At 54.0% G+C, this 16,765-nt stretch overlaps 3 protein-coding genes and 1 non-coding gene across 8 annotated transcripts; 2 read left to right on the forward strand and 2 right to left on the reverse strand.

Annotated features, from left to right (window-relative positions):
* Positions 1 to 239: 239 nt before the first annotated feature.
* LOC138823691 (U5 spliceosomal RNA) lies at positions 240 to 355 on the forward strand. Its single transcript, XR_011370873.1, has one exon. It is a non-coding gene; the product is annotated as a U5 spliceosomal RNA (small nuclear RNA).
* Positions 356 to 1,543: 1,188 nt separating this feature from the next.
* LOC138823589 (BTB/POZ domain-containing protein 19-like) lies at positions 1,544 to 8,441 on the reverse strand. Of its 4 annotated transcripts, none has more exons than XM_070016986.1 (8): positions 8,305 to 8,441; positions 5,510 to 5,723; positions 5,339 to 5,392; positions 3,575 to 3,634; positions 2,620 to 2,688; positions 2,392 to 2,523; positions 2,155 to 2,280; positions 1,544 to 2,014 (listed from the first exon to the last, which is right to left on the reverse strand). In XM_070016986.1, the coding sequence occupies exons 1-8, from the start codon at positions 8,355 to 8,357 to the stop codon at positions 1,880 to 1,882; spliced, it is 843 nt and encodes a 280-aa protein (XP_069873087.1). In that variant the 5' UTR covers positions 8,358 to 8,441; the 3' UTR covers positions 1,544 to 1,879. The 4 variants fall into 4 exon arrangements, with proteins under 4 accessions (XP_069873087.1, XP_069873089.1, XP_069873086.1 ...); XM_070016988.1 differs by lacking the exon at positions 8,305 to 8,441 and adding an exon at positions 7,088 to 7,527 and having other exon boundaries at positions 5,609 to 5,723; XM_070016985.1 differs by lacking the exon at positions 8,305 to 8,441 and adding an exon at positions 7,088 to 7,527.
* A 159-nt stretch (positions 8,442 to 8,600) lies between these two features.
* LOC138823632 (dynein light chain Tctex-type 4-like) lies at positions 8,601 to 10,154 on the forward strand. Of its 2 annotated transcripts, none has more exons than XM_070017052.1 (2): positions 8,601 to 8,794; positions 9,396 to 10,154. In XM_070017052.1, the coding sequence occupies exon 2, from the start codon at positions 9,407 to 9,409 to the stop codon at positions 10,064 to 10,066; it is 660 nt and encodes a 219-aa protein (XP_069873153.1). In that variant the 5' UTR covers positions 8,601 to 8,794; positions 9,396 to 9,406; the 3' UTR covers positions 10,067 to 10,154. The 2 variants fall into 2 exon arrangements, with proteins under 2 accessions (XP_069873153.1, XP_069873154.1); XM_070017053.1 differs by having other exon boundaries at positions 9,399 to 10,154.
* LOC138823630 (serine/threonine-protein kinase PLK3) lies at positions 10,080 to 15,557 on the reverse strand. The gene is made up of 15 exons (XM_070017051.1): positions 15,249 to 15,557; positions 15,010 to 15,117; positions 14,804 to 14,920; positions 14,524 to 14,653; positions 14,326 to 14,413; positions 13,137 to 13,232; positions 12,847 to 13,045; positions 12,614 to 12,740; positions 12,078 to 12,169; positions 11,750 to 11,843; positions 11,521 to 11,604; positions 11,269 to 11,431; positions 11,005 to 11,134; positions 10,720 to 10,833; positions 10,080 to 10,609 (listed from the first exon to the last, which is right to left on the reverse strand). The coding sequence occupies exons 1-15, from the start codon at positions 15,456 to 15,458 to the stop codon at positions 10,418 to 10,420; spliced, it is 1,944 nt and encodes a 647-aa protein (XP_069873152.1). The 5' UTR covers positions 15,459 to 15,557; the 3' UTR covers positions 10,080 to 10,417.
* Positions 15,558 to 16,765: the final 1,208 nt, after the last annotated feature.

The raw sequence follows: 16,765 nt of genomic DNA on the forward strand, positions 1-16,765 counted from the left end.
ACCCGTCTAATTTGCATACCCATGGTGCACCACGATTTCACGGCTTCGGTGGTGCTTGAATTGCCCCCCCCCTTCCATTCCCGAATGTGTTTCTTCACCACCATAGGCCATACCACCTTCTAGAACTTTACGTGGGTGTAAGTTACAGCCTTGTAGTACCTGAAGGTCAGGCACCAAACAACCATAAGTGTATTAAGTGTTAGGTCTCTAGGGAGAGTTGGGAGGCAGACAGAGAAGACATACTCTGGTTTCTCTTCAGATCGTATAAATCTTTCGCCTTTTACTAAAGATTTCCGTGGAGAGGAACAATTCTGAGTCATTACTAATTTTTTGAGGCCTCGTCTTTAACGAGGCTCCATTTGTTTGTTAAAAAAAGACGCTTCTCAGGTTTAGTGTTGATCTGGGTTTTGAAAGAGCAAAGGGTGTGGTTAGTGTAAGTAGGATGCGTTCCAGCTTTCATGAAACCAAGTGCTTGGGTGGTGAGAATGGTGAAAGTGAGTAGCACTATTCAGGATAAGTATCTCAGGTTTGTTTTCCTGTGTCATTCTTCGCAGTAAACCACTTCTCTTGGGATCTAGGGAGCAGTAACTAGCAATGATTTAAGGGCCTCAGTCCATCCACCTGACCAATCATGAGACTATGGAACTGCCTGCTGACTTGGGACTGTTTTAACTGCGCACACCCTCTCACTCGCTGACTCCTACCTCAGAAAACTCATAATTAAAAAAAAAAAAAAAAAAAGATTAAAAAGCTGGGAAGGTGGTAGAGTGGTAGAGCGCTTGCCTTGCATGCCTGAGGCCCTGGGTTCGATTCCTCAGCACCACATAACTAAAAAGTAAAAAAAGCCGGAAGTGGCGCTGTGGCTCAAGTGGTAGAGCGCTAGCCTTGAGCTGAAGCGCTGAGGAACAGCGCCCAGGCCCAGAGTTCAGGCCCCACGACTGGACCCCCCCCCCCCAAAAAAAAAAAAGAATGAAAGAAGTGGTGGGAGACATCTTCAGTAACAAGATTATAAATCTGAAACCTTAGACTCCCAAAGTCAAGGTTGCTACATATAGGAGGAATATGGGAGTTCTGAGTATCCTGAAATTAAAAACTGTTGTATTTTGAACTGGAAAGAGGAGGTGAAGTGAAAAAGACCAGTAAGTTAAGACTGAAAACTGAAAGGTCTCTTAGAAAGTAGAACTGGGGGCTGGGAATGTGGATTAGTGATAGAGTGTTTGCCTGGCATGCATGAAGCTCTAGGTTCGGTTCCTCATAGACCGTATAAACAGAAAAAAACGGAAGTGGTGCTGTGGCAAAAGCAGCTCAGGGACAGTGCCCGGGCCCCTGAGTTCAAGCCCCCAGGACAAGAAAGAAGAGAGACAGGACAGAGACAGAGACAGAGAGACAAATAGAACTGGCCTCACAGCTAGAGGAAGCAATCCAAGATTCTGGGCGTGGGCACCCACACAAATGGGACACAGGGCAGACGGGAAGCTCCATTTGTACTGGGCCTGAGGTGTTCGTGGCACATTTAGGCAGAACTCTTTCCAACAGCCTGGTTTATTATTATAAACGTAGTCTGAGCTGCTCGGGGTCATCAGCGCAAACCCGCACCGGGAAGGACAGGCCCGGGGGCCGAGCGTAGACTGAGGGCGGAGAGTTAAGGACTCTGACTGTCGGGTCTACAAACCCTAACCCCAGTCCTCCCACGGCTCCCACCCCAGGCTCCCCGCACAGGGCGTGGGGCCCCGCAGAGATAACCCTGTCCTCTGTGCTGGCTCGCGGGGCATGCTGGGGCCGGAAGCCAGCTCTAGGAGCAGAGGATGTCGGGAGCTGTAGTCCGGGATGCTCAGCCAGGCAGGCTCGGAACTCTTCCCCACTTGGTTGTGGATTTGGGTCACTTGAGAGGCAAATCCAGAAAGCGGTGGTGCTCCCGGGGCAGCGTGCCCCTCCTCCGGCGGCACGGGATGCTTCGGGCCAGGGTTCCTCCCCGCAGGGCGTGGCACTTCCAGGCCTCCACGAGCTGCTCCACCTGCAGGGATCCGCCAGTCACTGTGCAGTCCCGCAGGACCCCTCACCCCCAAAGATTCAGGGCAGGCGGGCCGTGGGACCCCCGTTCCCGGGGTTCCCAAGCTGCAGAGTGGATCTGAGCCTGGTTTCCCGCGTCCGCACCGGGATGAAGGGCTCCCGCCGGTTCTGCTCTTCCAGGGCGCTCAGCTCCGCGGGGGCCAGCAGTTCCAGTCTCAGTTCTCCAACGACAGGGGCCGCCACCTCGGCCACAGGCCGCTCCAGCACAGCCTGCAAACGCCAGCCCTGAACCTTGGCCAGGCGGGCACATCTGCCCCCCCTCCCCCGCGCCCCTTTTTGGCTGAGCTCTTGCAGCCCTGGGCTCCCCTAGGCCACACTCACCGCGCCCACGCGCGCCCAGCTGCGGACTGCCCGGACCAGCTCCGCCTCGTCCACGCAGAGCCGGTCGCTGTGCAGCAGTGCCAACAGTGCAGAGGCTGACAGTTCCAAGAAGCCCCGGGTCTGCAGCGCCTCCTGAGGGCGGGGGACGGGGGGGGGGGAGGGAAGAGGGGTCAGGACGGAACACAAGAGGATTTGTGGGTTTAGGAGTATGAGAATGGGAAAGCATACCTGGCTGTGGGCCTCAATGAAGGCTGTGCACCGTTCCTGCAATGGCCCCAAGCCAAAGGTGACAGCCACCTATTAGAGGATTGAGAGTGGACAGGTTCCATTAGCTCAGTGCTCCAACACTGAGAACCACCATTTAAGTCTAGCCCTAGCCCTAGATGAGGAGCTCACAGCACCTGTGACCTCCCAGGAAACGAAATCCAGCCAAAGTTGTGTTGACACATGAGGACCCACATGAAGAACTGTCCTTCAAGCCCTATCCTGGGGCCAAAGCATGGCTTTTGAGTGCCACACTCCACCCTTACCCTCCCCCCAAAGGAGACCATTCCCACTTTTTTGGTTTGTGTCTTGTGCCAGTACTAGAGCTTCACCTTGGCCTGGGCACTCTCCATTAGCTTTTTCACTCAAGGCTAGGGCTCTACCACTTCTGGCATTCTGCTGATTAATTGGAGATGAGAATCTCACAAACATTCCTGCTCAGCCTGATTTTTGGACCTTGTTTATCAGATCTCAGCTTCCTGAAGAATTGGATTACAGGAGTGACCAGTGGCTCACTTGAGGCCCTGTGACCCTTGCTCCTGAACCTGATTTGGGTGATAGGCCCTGGATCCCACAGCTCTGGGTACAGAATTTATTTATTTATTTATTTATTTTTGGGTCCAGTCGTAGGCCTGAACTCTGGGCCTGGGCACTGTCCCTCAGCTCACCTCAAGGCTCGCGCTCTACCACTTGAGCCACAGCGCCACTTCCGGCTTTTTTTTTTTTTTGCTTATGTGGTGCTGAGGAATGGAACTCAGGGCCTCAGGCATGCAAGGCAAGCACTCTACCACTGAGCCACCTTCCCAGCCCTGGGTACAGAATTTATATGTCCACTTCATGTACCCAGATATTCCCAAAGCAGATCTAAGCTGCTGGTACCTGAAGTACCACACACACAGACTTGTTTAGCAACACTCACCTGCAAGGCCTCACAAACCAACTCCACATCCAGCACCTTCACTACAAACTCCAGGCACAACTAAAGACAGAAATCAGAGCGCAGACTTAAAACAGTGAGTCACCCAGACTCCTAGCAGTCTCAGACCCATCCTGACTACAAGGCCTGACTAAGGACATGGAATTGTTAGGGCTTGAAATTTGGGGAACCCAGAGGGCCCAGAGGCTAACAAAGTCAAACACAGAAATGCATCTTCTTTTGCTGCTGCTTCTTCCTCCTCCTCTTCTTCCCCCTCCCCCTCCCTCCTCCTCCTTCTTCTTCCTCTTATTCCTTCTTGTTTCTTCTATTGTTGTTGTTGGTCATGGGGCCTGAACTCTGGGCCTGGGTGCTGTCCCTCAGCTCTTCAACTCAAGGCTAGCACCCTACCACTTGAGCCACAGCACCTCTTCCAGCTTTTTCTGCTTATGTGGTACTAAGGACTCAAACCCAGGGCCTCATGCATACAAAGCAAGCACTCTACCACTGAGCCACATTCCCAGCCCAAAAATGCATGTTCTAGCATGTTTGCCTCTGATCAGATCAGATGTTATCATCCAAAATTTTAATTCCTTCCTCTCAGGATACTAATCTTTGTCCACTTCCTCCCACCTATTTTTTGGTGAGTGTGGAGGTGTGTGCGCACGCACGAGCACGCATGCACGCGCGTGTGCTGAGGCTTGAACTCAGAGTTTCATGCCTTTCCACTTGAGCCACACTTCCATTTCTGGCATTTTGATTAGCTGGAGATGAGTCGCTTGGATTTTTCTGAGCTGTCATCCTCAGATCTCAGCCTACTGAGTAGCTAGGATTACAGACAAGAACCACCAGCACCCAGCCACAGCCACTACCACCTCCTCCTCCTCTTCTTTGTTTCCCCCTTTTTCTTTTAATTTGGCACTAGAGATCAAACCCTGGGCATCATGCATGCTAGGCAAGTGCTCTGCCATTGAATTATATTCCCAGCCTAAAGTTCAAATTTTGTTTTATTCTGTTTTGTCGTGTTGGAAACTGTATGGGTCCTTACAGATGCTAAGCAAGCACTCTATTCCAGTGAACTACACCCACAATCCTTTGGGTATTTTTTTTTTTAATTTTTCTTCTTCAATGCTGGGGAATGAACCCAGGACTTTATACATGCTAGGCAAGCTCTCTACCATTGAGCTACATCCCCTGCCCCCACATTCTCTCATGTTTTTTGTTTTTGTTTTTTTTTTTTTTTTTTGCCAGTCATGGGGCTTGAACTCAGGGCCTGGGCACTGTCCCTGAGCTTCTTTTGCTCAAAGCTATCACTCTACCATTTGAGCCACAGTGCCACTTCCAGCTTGTTTCTGTTTATGTGGTACTGAGGAATGGAACCCAGGGCTTCATGCGTGCTAGGCAAGCATTCTACCACTAAGCCACATTCCCAGTCTCACCCCTGTACTTTTCTTTTTTTTTCTTTTTGGTCCGGTCGTGGGGCCTGAACTCTGGGCCTGGGCACTGTCCCTCAGCTCTTCAGCTCAAGGCTAGTGCTCTACCACTTGAGCCACAGCGCCTCTTCTGGCTTTTTCTTTTTGCTTATGTGGTGCTGAGGAATCGAACCCAGGGCCTCAGGCATGCAAGGCAAGTGCTCTACCACTGAGCCACCTTCCCAGCCCACCCCCGTGCTTTTCTTTGTGTGCATACATGCTCCCCTCTAGGTTAGTGTGTGTGAAGCAGGGTGTGAACTGAGCCCACGAGAGGCATGGGAACCAAGCCAGAGCCTACCTCTCGCAGATCCTCCAGCCCATACTCCAGGGCCGCTGTCAGCACTTCCAGCACCTGATGGGGAGAGCAGAAGAGTTTTCCCCATCCCTAAGCCCACTGCATGATGGGAGGACACCTGCTTTTTATACCCCCAGCATCTCCTATCCCCAGGCCACTGCTTAGTGGGCTCACAGAATGGCGGTGCAGTGCGACACTGTTGGTATACAGGAACTCCAGCACTGCCAGGAAAGCCTCAGCTGGCACAGTGCTTAGCACCACAGGACTAGGTACCCCAGAATCCAGGTCTGTACTCAGAAGTCTCTGGAAGAAGTTGCATCTACAGGCCAGCAAGCACCGGTGGGCAAATACCTCCTGCCGCTCTTGACCAACTACAAAGCGCACATCACTGAGGGAGAGAAGTGGGGGAGAAGAATCCTGAGCCTAGAGAACAGCTTGGCCTTTCCTCCTGCCTACTATGGGCCTTAGTTTCCTTGAGTATATGTAAGAAATAGGGCTTAGGAAGTAGCCCTGTGGCTCAAAGTGATAGAGTGCTAGCCTTGAGCAAAACACTCAGAGATGATGCCCAGGGCCTAAGTTCAAGCTCCATGTTGGACAAAAAAAAGAAACAAAGATTTAGCCTTCCAGCAGCAGATCTGGACACTGGCCTGAATTCTAATCCCAGCTCTACCCTATACTAACGTAGTGATTTTCTATCTGATCCTGGGCTTTTCACCCAGATCTCACTGGAGGTGCTCATGGTTTATCAGGACTGATGCAAGATGGCTCCCACCACCCTCCTCACTAGTCTTAGCCTTAAGGGTAGAGGAAACTTCTTGACTCCTCCTCTTCATCTGACTGCCAACTCAGCTTTTTTCAGCCCTCCTCCAGAAAAATGTGGGTGTGGGATGCAGAGTGTGAAAACAGACTGCAAACAAACATAGAATGGTGATGTACTGAGGTCAGACCACATTTTCCATCTTCATGATCATTTCCGGCCCCACACTCTGGGTGTCTAAACAAGGTAAGTCAGTAGAAGGGAGGAAGAAAAAACTTGAGCTTCCTGGAGCCTCCTATAGTGTCCCAGTCTTAAGACCTGGTGTTCCCACTACTCAGGCCAGACTCTGACACCCCCCCCTCCCACTCCGCCTCCCGCTCCAAGAAGCAGGGTTGTGGGAACCACTGACCCTTGGAGAAGAGTAAAGCTTTGAGAAGATGGCATCCTGACTTATGCTGCCCCAGTAAACTCTAGCCCTGGTTTCAGACAGCACTAACATCTTGCCCAATCAGTGGATGGTCAGCACCCTTGAACTACTTCCTGTCTAGGTCACTGGTTCAATCCCTTGAGCTTTCTTTCTCTTGTGAATCCCCAGTTCCCACAACAGTCATCTTACTCCTCTGCCTCTTCAAGAAAGGAGGCCTTCACACTAGCTGAGTATTGTCTGGGGGAGCGTCAAGTTACATCCCACCCCTCTAGATCCAGAAAGTGAAGGCTCTTTGCCAGAATCAGGACAGGCTTTGCCTGAACTCACACAGCAGCCCCAGACTCCAGTTCCTTCTGTTCCCCACCTCTGGCTCTCAGAATACCTTGGTCACTGAGTGGCCAGCAATCATCTTCTGTATTTGACATCCCCATAGACTGAGTCCCCTGGTGAGGGAGGAAGGCCAAGTCCTCACTCCCCACCTCCTCTTCACCCAGGGCCTCCCTGGTAGGAGACACAGGCCCAACAGAGCCAGCCAGGGAAAACTCACCAGCCAGGCCCACTCCCTCACCTGTATCGGGGGTTGTTGACAAGGCTCCGGAGTGCTGTAGAAAAGGGCACAGCCTGTCCATGCACAGTCAGGCCTGCCGTCTCCATGGGTGAGATGGGGTAGGGGGAGAAAGACAGCGAAGGGGCCTAGGAGGCCCGCTGCGGCTTCTGGTCTGTGAAAGACTTGGCCAAGGCCCTAGAGCCAGCCTGGAGACCGGAGAGGGAGGGGCGGGGCCCACAAGGCCTATCTGTTAAGAAGCTAAAGTTTAGGGAGGAAAAGCAGCCCAGGTTGCTAAAGAAAGCAGTAGAGACCCATAGAGGAAGCCAGAGGCTCCCTGGATGGTGACGAACACAGAGGAGGTCCTGGGGAGGCCGATGCTGGATCAGCCTGTGGTCTTGGGAGAATCTGCTAGCAACAAGGCCCAGGCTGGGAGCCTGCCCAGGCAGCAGCTGGTAAGAAGCCTGTGGGTTTCCATGGAAACAGCAGGGCCTGGGGAAGCCCCGCCCATCTTCCAGTCCTAGGGCAAAACCTCTCAGCCTGTGGAAGGGCCCTAAGCTGAGTCTGAGAATCCTAGCACTGGCCCCTGTCTGTCCTAGATTCAGAGTTCAAGCCCCTTGTCTTCCTAAGTCCTTCCAACAGGCTCACAAGTTAAATGGTTGGGGAGGCCCACCTCGACAGGGAAAATGATAACCTCTTTGGGTGGTTTTCAGGACTTAGATTTAGCTGTGCCATCCTTCCATGAAGAGGATCTTCAGCTCCTGAAGTGTCAGCTGTGTCATTGCCACTAGCATTCCTGAAATGCAATGCTGGAGGGGATACTCTAGGTACTGAGGCAAGCAGAAGATATGCCAGCTCAGGACAAGCCCCAGGGCACCAGGATCAGTCAGCAACGGTCAGGAGATTGGATTTAAATTCATTCCTGAATCACAGCAGTCTCAGGCCTGGCTCTCCTAAGCTGAGTCTACGGGCCTCTCCTCCCCCCACCTACAGTCCAGAACTGAGGAAGTCATCCAAGCCCCAGCCTAGCTCTGCCTGGAGCGGAAATCTGTCCTCCTAGAAGCTGACAGAGGAACCATGACGTGCTCTTTCCTGTGGGCCCAGACTCTGCATTCCTGAGCAGCCACCCCAGCAGCCTAAGGCTTTCCCCTACCCTAGGCCCCTGTGACTCACAAATGGCAAGTCATCTGGACATTATGTACAGAAATGGACAACAGCTCAAGAGCCCTGAGACTGGATACCTTTCTGACCAGAGACCTTCTCTACATCCTCTTCCCTCTTCTTGTTGGCCCATAGTAACAGGTCTTTAAACTTCAGTCCCTCAAGGAGTTCTTGGGCTCCTTCTCCCCCATAACTAACTCAGGGGCATGCCACCTTTGACAGGTGCTCATAGTAGTAACAATCTGGTTATTCCAGAGTCGGGCCAGAGGGAGGAACTTTGGGAGGGAGGTGTCCTTGCCATGGCAGCCATGGCAACTGCACAACACAACCCTTCCCCGCCCACCCTGCAGTCAGGTCAGGCTGGGCCAGCCAGGTGAGAACTCAGAAGCCAAAGGCTACAGGTGACTCAGGTGCCTGAAGGAGTTTCGGGAGAAGAGAATAGCCATCCCACAAGTGATTCTGTAGGTGGAGTCAGAAGCCAGAGCTGAGAGTGGAAGGTGCCCCAGAAGTCATCTGGCCCCAGCTTCAGCCTGCTGCTGCAGGAATCTTCTGAGTGCCTACCCAAAGCAGGTAGGATTGGAAGATGGCTGGATTCATTCAGTACGTCCTGGGTTAGAGGGTTCTGTGGGGAAGGAGTTGGGTGCTGATATCTCATGCCCATTCAAAGCTAGCCCTAGCCAAAAATTCCATCAGACTCTTATCTCCAATTAACCAGCACTAAGCTGGGAATAGAGCTGTGGTACCGTGCTAGCAAAGAGTAAAAAAAGTACAGAGACAGCACCCCACACCCAAAGACAAGAATAAACAAAAGATTAGAAACACCATTTCCAGCTAAGTGCCAGTGGCTCATGCCTGTAATCCTAGCTACTTAGGAGGCTGAGATCTGAGGATCCTGGTTCAAAGCCAGCCTAGGCAGGAAAGTCCATGACATGCTTATCTCCAATAAACCACTCAGAAAACCAGAAGTGGTGCTGTAGCTCACATGGTAGAGCGCTAGCCTTGAGCTGAAGAGCTGAGGGACAGTGCTTAGGCCCAGAGTTCAAGTGACACACACACACAAAAAAAAGAAAAAAGAAAAAAAAGTGGCGGGGGGTGGGGTGATATCACCAAGCAATACTTGAGTATAGAAAGAGCTGGCCAGTAAAAGCCACTCAAAGTGTGGGTCTTTTAGCAGGCAAGTCCATGGCTGGCAAGTGTCTATCTCCTGGACACCAGGAAGAAGAGAGTGCCAAAGACCCAGTGCCAAAACTACCATCAGTGCGGCCAAGAAGCCGCCTGCCCAGCATTGATGAGACCAGACAAACGGGTGTAGGCCCTGCCTCCCGCCGTGGTTCAGTGCTGGGCCTAACCGTGTCCCTCTCACACCGAAACTCGCTGGCTGGATCAGGAACTGGACATGGAGGTCGGCGACAGTCCTTGGGCCCAGTGCCTCCTCTTGGCTGGCGGGTCAGTTTCTCAGGCCTGCCCCTAGGGCCTGTCCGTCGAGTGGCACCTTCATACCGTATGGAGCCTGCGCCAGGGGAGCGCTGGGAGACTGCACGTGCACAGCGTGTCCTGGAGGCAGTGTTGGATAAGAGGCTGTGCAACACCAGCTACTGTGGCTTAGAGGCCGGGCAGCTGGCACGGGAGCTGTGTGAGCAGGTGCGCCTGCGCCTGCGCGAGCTCAGCCCACCTCGCTACAAGCTGGTGTGCAGCGTGGTGCTGGGGCCACGTGCAGGCCAGGGCGTGCACGTGGCCAGTCGTGCTCTGTGGGATGCAGCGCATGATGGGCTGGCCTCTGCTACCTTTACGAATGCCTCACTCTTCGCGGTGGCCACAGTCCACGGGCTGTACTGTGAGTAAGCAGACCTCCACATTCTGTAAAATGGTTTATTATCCCAGGAGGAAGCCCCCCTGGGGCTCACATCCCAATAAATAAATGTTTGTCAATAAATAAAAGTGGTCCATAAATAATACCCCCTAGCTGGGGGCTAAGGCTCAGGCTTAACTCAGAGAAGGGGTAAGAAACAGTAAGAATAGGCTGCCCCTAACTCCAGTAAAGCTGGTCCCTGATTCCCTGGGGGGATTCATCCAGGAGCCCCCAGTGAGGCACCAAAGGGACAGGGAGGGCCACAAAGGCAAGGGCCAGAGTCTTGCAGGCACAGGCCTCAGTCTTGAGAGCTTGGGTCCCGGCCTGCTTCTGCAGGTGAGGGTCTAGGCGGGACTGCGGTCACGGAGCAGGCGCAGAGCATAGCGGAGTCGCTGCCGCAGGTCTGGGGAGCAGCCCAGCTGCCGGAGGTGGGAGGCGAGGTAAGTACAAGCACTTCGATTCCGGGCCACAAAAGTCACAAGGAGGGGCTCCCAGCCACTGAGGATCAGCTTGGTGTGGTCCCCGTAAAAGTTCACCTGTGCACAAGAGGGCGACACTGTTCAAGCCTTGTGCTCTAGGCCCAAAAGACTTTCCCGGCATTCTGGACCTACCAGCCCTTCCATCCAGCTCCAGCATGGACTCTTACCTGGACAGTGCCATCACTAAATATCATGAGTAGGGCTTGATCAGTCTTGACCCACTGCAGCAGCAAGGGTGGAGCAGGTACCTCTACCTCTTCCACACTGGGCAAATCTCCACCCTAGGAGCAAAGGCAGGGGCAGGTCACTGAGCTGACCAGAGTCGGACCCTGCCCCACTGACGAATCCCTTACCAATCAATCCTAGCTGTGTCCTCCCATCCCCACCAAAGGGGAATCGGAAAGGATCAGGATGTTGTTTGTTGTCCACATGACTCCCCGCAAACCAAGTACCTTCATGAGGTGCTGTTCCATGTAGGAGGCAAAATACCGCAGGATGCCCAGCTGAGGCTGTAGGGCCCGGGGCACAGCACCCACAGAAAACGAAAAGTGCTTTGTACTGGTAGGGTTGTAGTGCACAGTCCTAGATGGGAGGGGGGCAGAAATCAGAGATAGCCCTGCACCCATGTTCTTCCCCTGGGAAACTCCAGGCCCCTGTACCCAGGAACATATCCCAAAGCGCAGCCTTGTGGGTTCTGGGCACCCCACAACACTTACTTTCTATTGGCGGACAGGGCCATGTGTGTGCCGTCGTTGAAGAGCACAGCTACACGACGGCTGGACAGTTGATAGCCAAAGCCAAACTTGTTGGAGTAGTCAACCCACTTGCTGACCCACACGAGAGGCTCTGGCTGAGCCAACGGAGCTGGGTTCTGGTCGGCTGTGTCCAGAAAGGAAGTGATGACTTAACCCTTGGCCAAGGCCAAAGAATTCCCCATATCATCCCCATGTACCGGACTCCAGCCTCACCTGGGGGCATGAAGGCCACACAGTTTCTCAGAGCACACAGGGCTGACTCTACCACCGTAGCCACAGTCAGACCCTCTTCAAACCCTGAAGGGAACAGGACGCTGCTGAGATTTAGGAGGCATTAACCTCTCTACCCCAGACCTAGGTCAAATCCCTCTTGTCTTCGCTCCAGTCCCTTGTGTCCACCCCAGCAACATTATAGCACTTGGAGTCCTCCCTGGCTCCTCACCATCTCCGGTGCTTGCCAGGGTCCCCCGGGGGGAGCTGTCTTCAGCTGCTGTCTCTACCAGGCTGATAGGGGCAGGACCAGAAGCTGCTGGATCCTAGAGGGTTTGGATAAGGAGAGCAAGTGAAATCGGTTCCACAATCCAAATCCTTGAAAGTCCAGGCCCAGCCTGGCCCTGGCTTCCAGGGCACCTCAGGTCAGTCCTAGCTAGCTAATGAGATGTAGCCAATTAGCCTACCACGAGGCTGGATGCTTCATCAGCCTTTTATCCCAGGCTTCCCTCAGCTGCTAGGGCAGGAATGAGTCAGAACAGTGCCACGTGAGCACTCACCTCGGGCTTGGCATCTGGATGGCCAATGGATGTACGCATAAGGCCGCTCACCAAACACGACACTTCGTCCCGCTCCTCAGGGTGGCTCTTATCTGAACGTGAGGGAGAAGAGAACCCTCAGTTCCTGTCCAGCCCATTTGCCCCAGGGATGGCACAGACAGGCCTTCCCAAGCACTTGGGCAACAAACACCCCGCTCCAGGAGTTCACAGACGCCACGCTCCCATGCCTACAAAGTGGATAAAATAAGCTGAACAACTGTGTACACCAGTACTGAAGTTTGAGTTCAGGGCCTGGGCACTGTCCCTGAGCTTTTTTTACTCAAGGCTAGTGCTCTACCACCTGAGCCACAGCTCCACTTCCAGCTTTTTGATAGTTAATTGGAGGTAAGAGTCACGTGGACTTCCCTGCCCAGGCCAGCTTCAAGTTTTGATCCTCAGAGCTCAGCTTCCTGAGTAACTAGGATTCTAGGAATAAGCCACTGGCATTGGCTGACTGCCTGCTCTTATACCTCAGCCCACGAACACCCCAGACTCACTTTTGTTCTTCTTCCTGCCAAACAGGCTCTTGGTAACTTTGGCAAAGAGACTCCTGGCTGGGTTGGGAGGCGTCAGATCTGGGACTGTCACGCAGCTGCTCACAGGGAGCCGGTCAGGGGTATAGCCCTAAGGAGGAGAGCCACGTCAACAGAGAGACCCCAAGGGTCCTTCCACCTGTCTCCATTTATCCCTCAGGAACATGCAGACTGAACTCAAATGTTACGTGACAGACCTTGGTAAAGAAATCATGGCGCAGGATCTGCTCAATAGAGGGGCGGTCTCGGGGTGAGGCTCGTAGGATGGCAGCCAGGAGCTGCCGAGCAGGCAGCGAGAGGCTGGCAGGCAGAGTGTAGTGAACCTGTTTGATGCAGCGGTACGTTTCCTTCAGGTCAGCTGTCTCAAAAGGGGGGGTCCCACACAGCAGTGTGTACCTGTGGGCCAAGGATAGGGATCAGGAGCAATGAAGTAGGAAGAGAGCCTCCCACTAACCACCACCTGTCTGCCAATGACTGTGTCACTCACATGACGCAGCCCAGTGACCACACATCTGCCTCAGGGCCATGGCCCTGTCTCAGCAGCACTTCTGGAGCCACGTAGTTGGGAGTGCCACAGATGGTCCTGAAAGAGGGTAGGAAAAAGAGGGGAGGGTTCAGATCCAGCCCAGCAGCCCCCATTCCTGCCCCCACTGTGAGTCCAGACAAAGCAGCTGCCTGTCACCAAAGGCCAGAGAGCTCCTGCTTGTCTTGAGACAATGGATGCTGGGGATGGCAGCTGAGTCCCCGCCCACCCGCCTGGCCCAGCTGCTCAACTGCTCAGCAGGACAGGGGGAGGCCCTGACCCCCAAGCAGCCCCCTCCTCCAAGGTCAATACAAAGGGTCCATGAACTGATCTCATCCCCGACTCCCGTCTGTCAGAAACTCATCAGGCTCCTTCCATGGTCTGTGCCATACCCACACCAACACTAGCTCTCACACACACACACCCAACACTCATCTTCCACACATGCTATCTGTGTTATACACACCCAGTCATAGTAGCCACAGTGGGATCATCTTTTGTGTGTCTATCTGTGTGCACCAGTACTGGGGCTTGAACTCAGACCCACATACTCTTGCTTAGTTTACTCAAGGCTACAGCCCTACCATTTGAGCCAAATCTCCACTTCTGGCTTATTGATGGTTAATTCAAGATAATAGCCTCTTGTACTTGTCTGCCTGGGATACCTCTGAACCTCAATCCTCAAATCTCAGCCTTATGAGTAGCTAGGACTATAGGTATGAGCCACCAGTGCCTGACCTCCCAGTAGTCTTCTTACACAGAAGATCAAGTTCTGTCATTCCTACACTTAAGTCTCCTTCACACATGTACACACTGCCTGGCTCATGTTACCATCCCCATCCATACACAGGCTCAATTATACAATTCAAAAGATCCTATACACATATAACCTCTTCCTCCCCTGCCCCCCAGGAACTTAGGTCACCTTCCCCATCTGTATCACATGTCAATCTTCCAGGGTTCCCACCAGACCCATCCTCTCAGTCAGACCCAGGAAGCCAGGCTGCCACCTCCACCTTCAAACACTCAAGCAAACAGCTCATCACCCCTTCCCTATTTATCACATGCTCACATCAGGCAGTCACCTGCCTCCCACATACATACTGTCTGTCTGTCACATACAGATTGTGCCATCCCTCCCTCAAACACTCACTTCTTCCTCTGCTCTGGAGGCTCTAACCGAGCTGCCAGCCCAAAATCCCCCACCTTCAGTTCCATGTTCTCAGTGATGAAAAAATTTCCTAGACAGGGCCAGAGGGATATATCAGATAACTCCCCTCCTCCCTCCCTCTTCTTCCCACCATATGCCCTCCCTCCCCCCACCCCTCCCCAGGCTGATCACCAGTCTTACCCAGCTTGAGGTCTCGGTGCAAGATGCCCCTCTGGTGCAAGTACTTGAGGCCTGAAAGGATTTGCCGCAGGTAGTAGCGTACTTCTGGTTCCAACAGGGTGTGCCGAGCCTTCCAGATGTGGGCCAGAGACTGCAGAGAGCCACGGCGTCAAGCCCTGTTCACCCTCCCTGACCCTTCCCCGATAAGGGGCTGGCTGAAGAAGGCAGAACCCCATGACTGGGTCTTTGGACAGCTTCCCCCCCACCCCCTTTTCTCTTCCCACCCCTCCCTGTCCCTCACCTTTCGGCTGCAGAGCTCCAGGAAAATGTAGATATTATCAGCATCCTCGAAGTGGTGAGAAAAGCGAACGATATGGCGGTGCTGGAGGTCTCGGTGCAACTCAATCTCGTTTAGGATCTGCGATGGGGGAGCCGGGTCGTTATCTTCGCGGGGTTCTCCAGCCACTCTCCCCTCCCCAACCCTCGCCCCTCTGCGCCCGGTCCCACCTTCTCGCGTTGATGCGGCTTGGCGACGCGGCTCTGCGGGATGACTTTGACGGCGTAGGCGCCGCCAGTCTCCGTGTCGGTGGCTTCGTAGCAGCGGGCGAAGCCCCCCTAGGAGAAGGGCGCATCAGGCCGGGCGCTCCAGAGGCTGGTTCTGGCCCGCAGACGCCCCCACATAAGGGCCCAGCGTACCCCGCCTACCCGGCAGGACTCCCTCTCACCCCACACAGCCCCCGACCCACCTTGCCCAGCAAGCGCCCTTTGAAGTAGGTACGGCCGCTGCGCGGGTCGGTGATGAGGCGCCCGGGGTCCGGCGCCGGGGTCCCGGCCAGCATCTCTGGCTCGGATCCGGGCAAGACACTAGGAGGTGGTCCCGGTCCGGCGGGAGGCGCAGGCGGGGCGGCAGCACGCGGGAACGGGCGCGGGGACAGGAAGCCGGCGGCGGGCTCCATCCCGGCGGCGCGCAGCAGCGCGAGCCCGCCTGGTTCTCGGTTCCGCCCGGCCCCAGCCGCGCGTGGCGCTGCCAGGTTTCGTTACGCTGCGCTCGCGCCCAAGGGAGGCTGGCGTTTTTATCAATGAAGGCCTGCCCCCTCCCTAGTCCTACGTCACCACGAGCCCCGCCCTCTTCCTGAGGGCGAGTCAGGGGAAAGCCTCGCCCACTGCCCGGCCCTGCGTCACCCTGAAGCTCCACCCACCGGCGCACTTCCAGGCTCCGCCTTCTGATCCTGCCTTAAAGCCACAGTGCTCGTCACGCAGCTTGCTGGTGCGTGACCGTGTGTCCTGCTAATGGCAGCCTCTTCCTTTCCCTATTTTTCGGGACACAAGTTGAAGTCAGAGTCGGGGTCTGAGAACTAGGAAAGGAAAGGCACGCCAGGAGTGGCGCTCACTGTTTCTTGGGCGGGTCAACGATTCATCTTTTTTGTGTGTAGTATCCTGTGAGCTAGCCAGATGCTAGCCCAGTGCTGCCCCCTTTAGAACTAAGGAGAAGCACACCCTAGAGCCTGGCTTGCCTGGCTAGTCTGGCTGCAGGACTCCATGCTGGCTTTGGTGGGCTGAGTCTAGAAGTCAAGACTTCCCCACACACACCCTGCCCCTGGTTTGAACTCTGGGCCTGGGCGCTGTCCCTGAGCTCTTCAGCTCTAGGCGAAAGCTCTACCACTTGAGCCAAGCGCCACTTCCGGTTTTCTAAGTGGTTTATTGGAAATAGAGTCTCTCGGACTTTCCTGCGCGGGCTGGCTTTGAACTGCTATCCTCAGATCTCAGCCTCTAGTAGCTAGGATTACCCGCCGGTCAAGACTTTTTATCACGCTCCAGGTCCCACATCTTCTGCTACCTACTCCTACATACTCACCCCCCCCTTTTTTTATTTTGGTGGAGGGAGAGAGCATGCTAAGCACATGCTCTACCTCTAAGCTATACATCTAGCCCCTTGAAATTTATCATAGAGCTCTTGCAAGATCCTTTTTCGGGTGGTGTTATTTCTGCATCCTTGCAGATCTTAGGCTCCTATGGGATCTTTAACCCTTACGAAGTACCCATTGCTTTTCATTCTAGTGAAAAATGGGGGCTGTAGGCAGTTAGTTTTGGGTTCTCCAGGAGCAGTAGGACCCTGCTTCAAGACCCACCCTTCCTAGGGTGAGAGTCAGAGATAGGGTTGAAATACCTCTGGAAAATGTAAATTTATCCCAAGGTGACAAGACTTTTGTTGTTGTTGAGGTTTTGGTTTAATTTGTCCATCTATGTACAATGTTGTTGGGGT

This window comes from Dipodomys merriami, unplaced genomic scaffold (assembly GCF_024711535.1).
Source record: "Dipodomys merriami isolate MVZ:Mamm:240054 unplaced genomic scaffold, mDipMer1.0.p SCAF_121, whole genome shotgun sequence".
In the NCBI taxonomy this organism is placed as follows: domain Eukaryota; kingdom Metazoa; phylum Chordata; class Mammalia; order Rodentia; family Heteromyidae; genus Dipodomys; species Dipodomys merriami.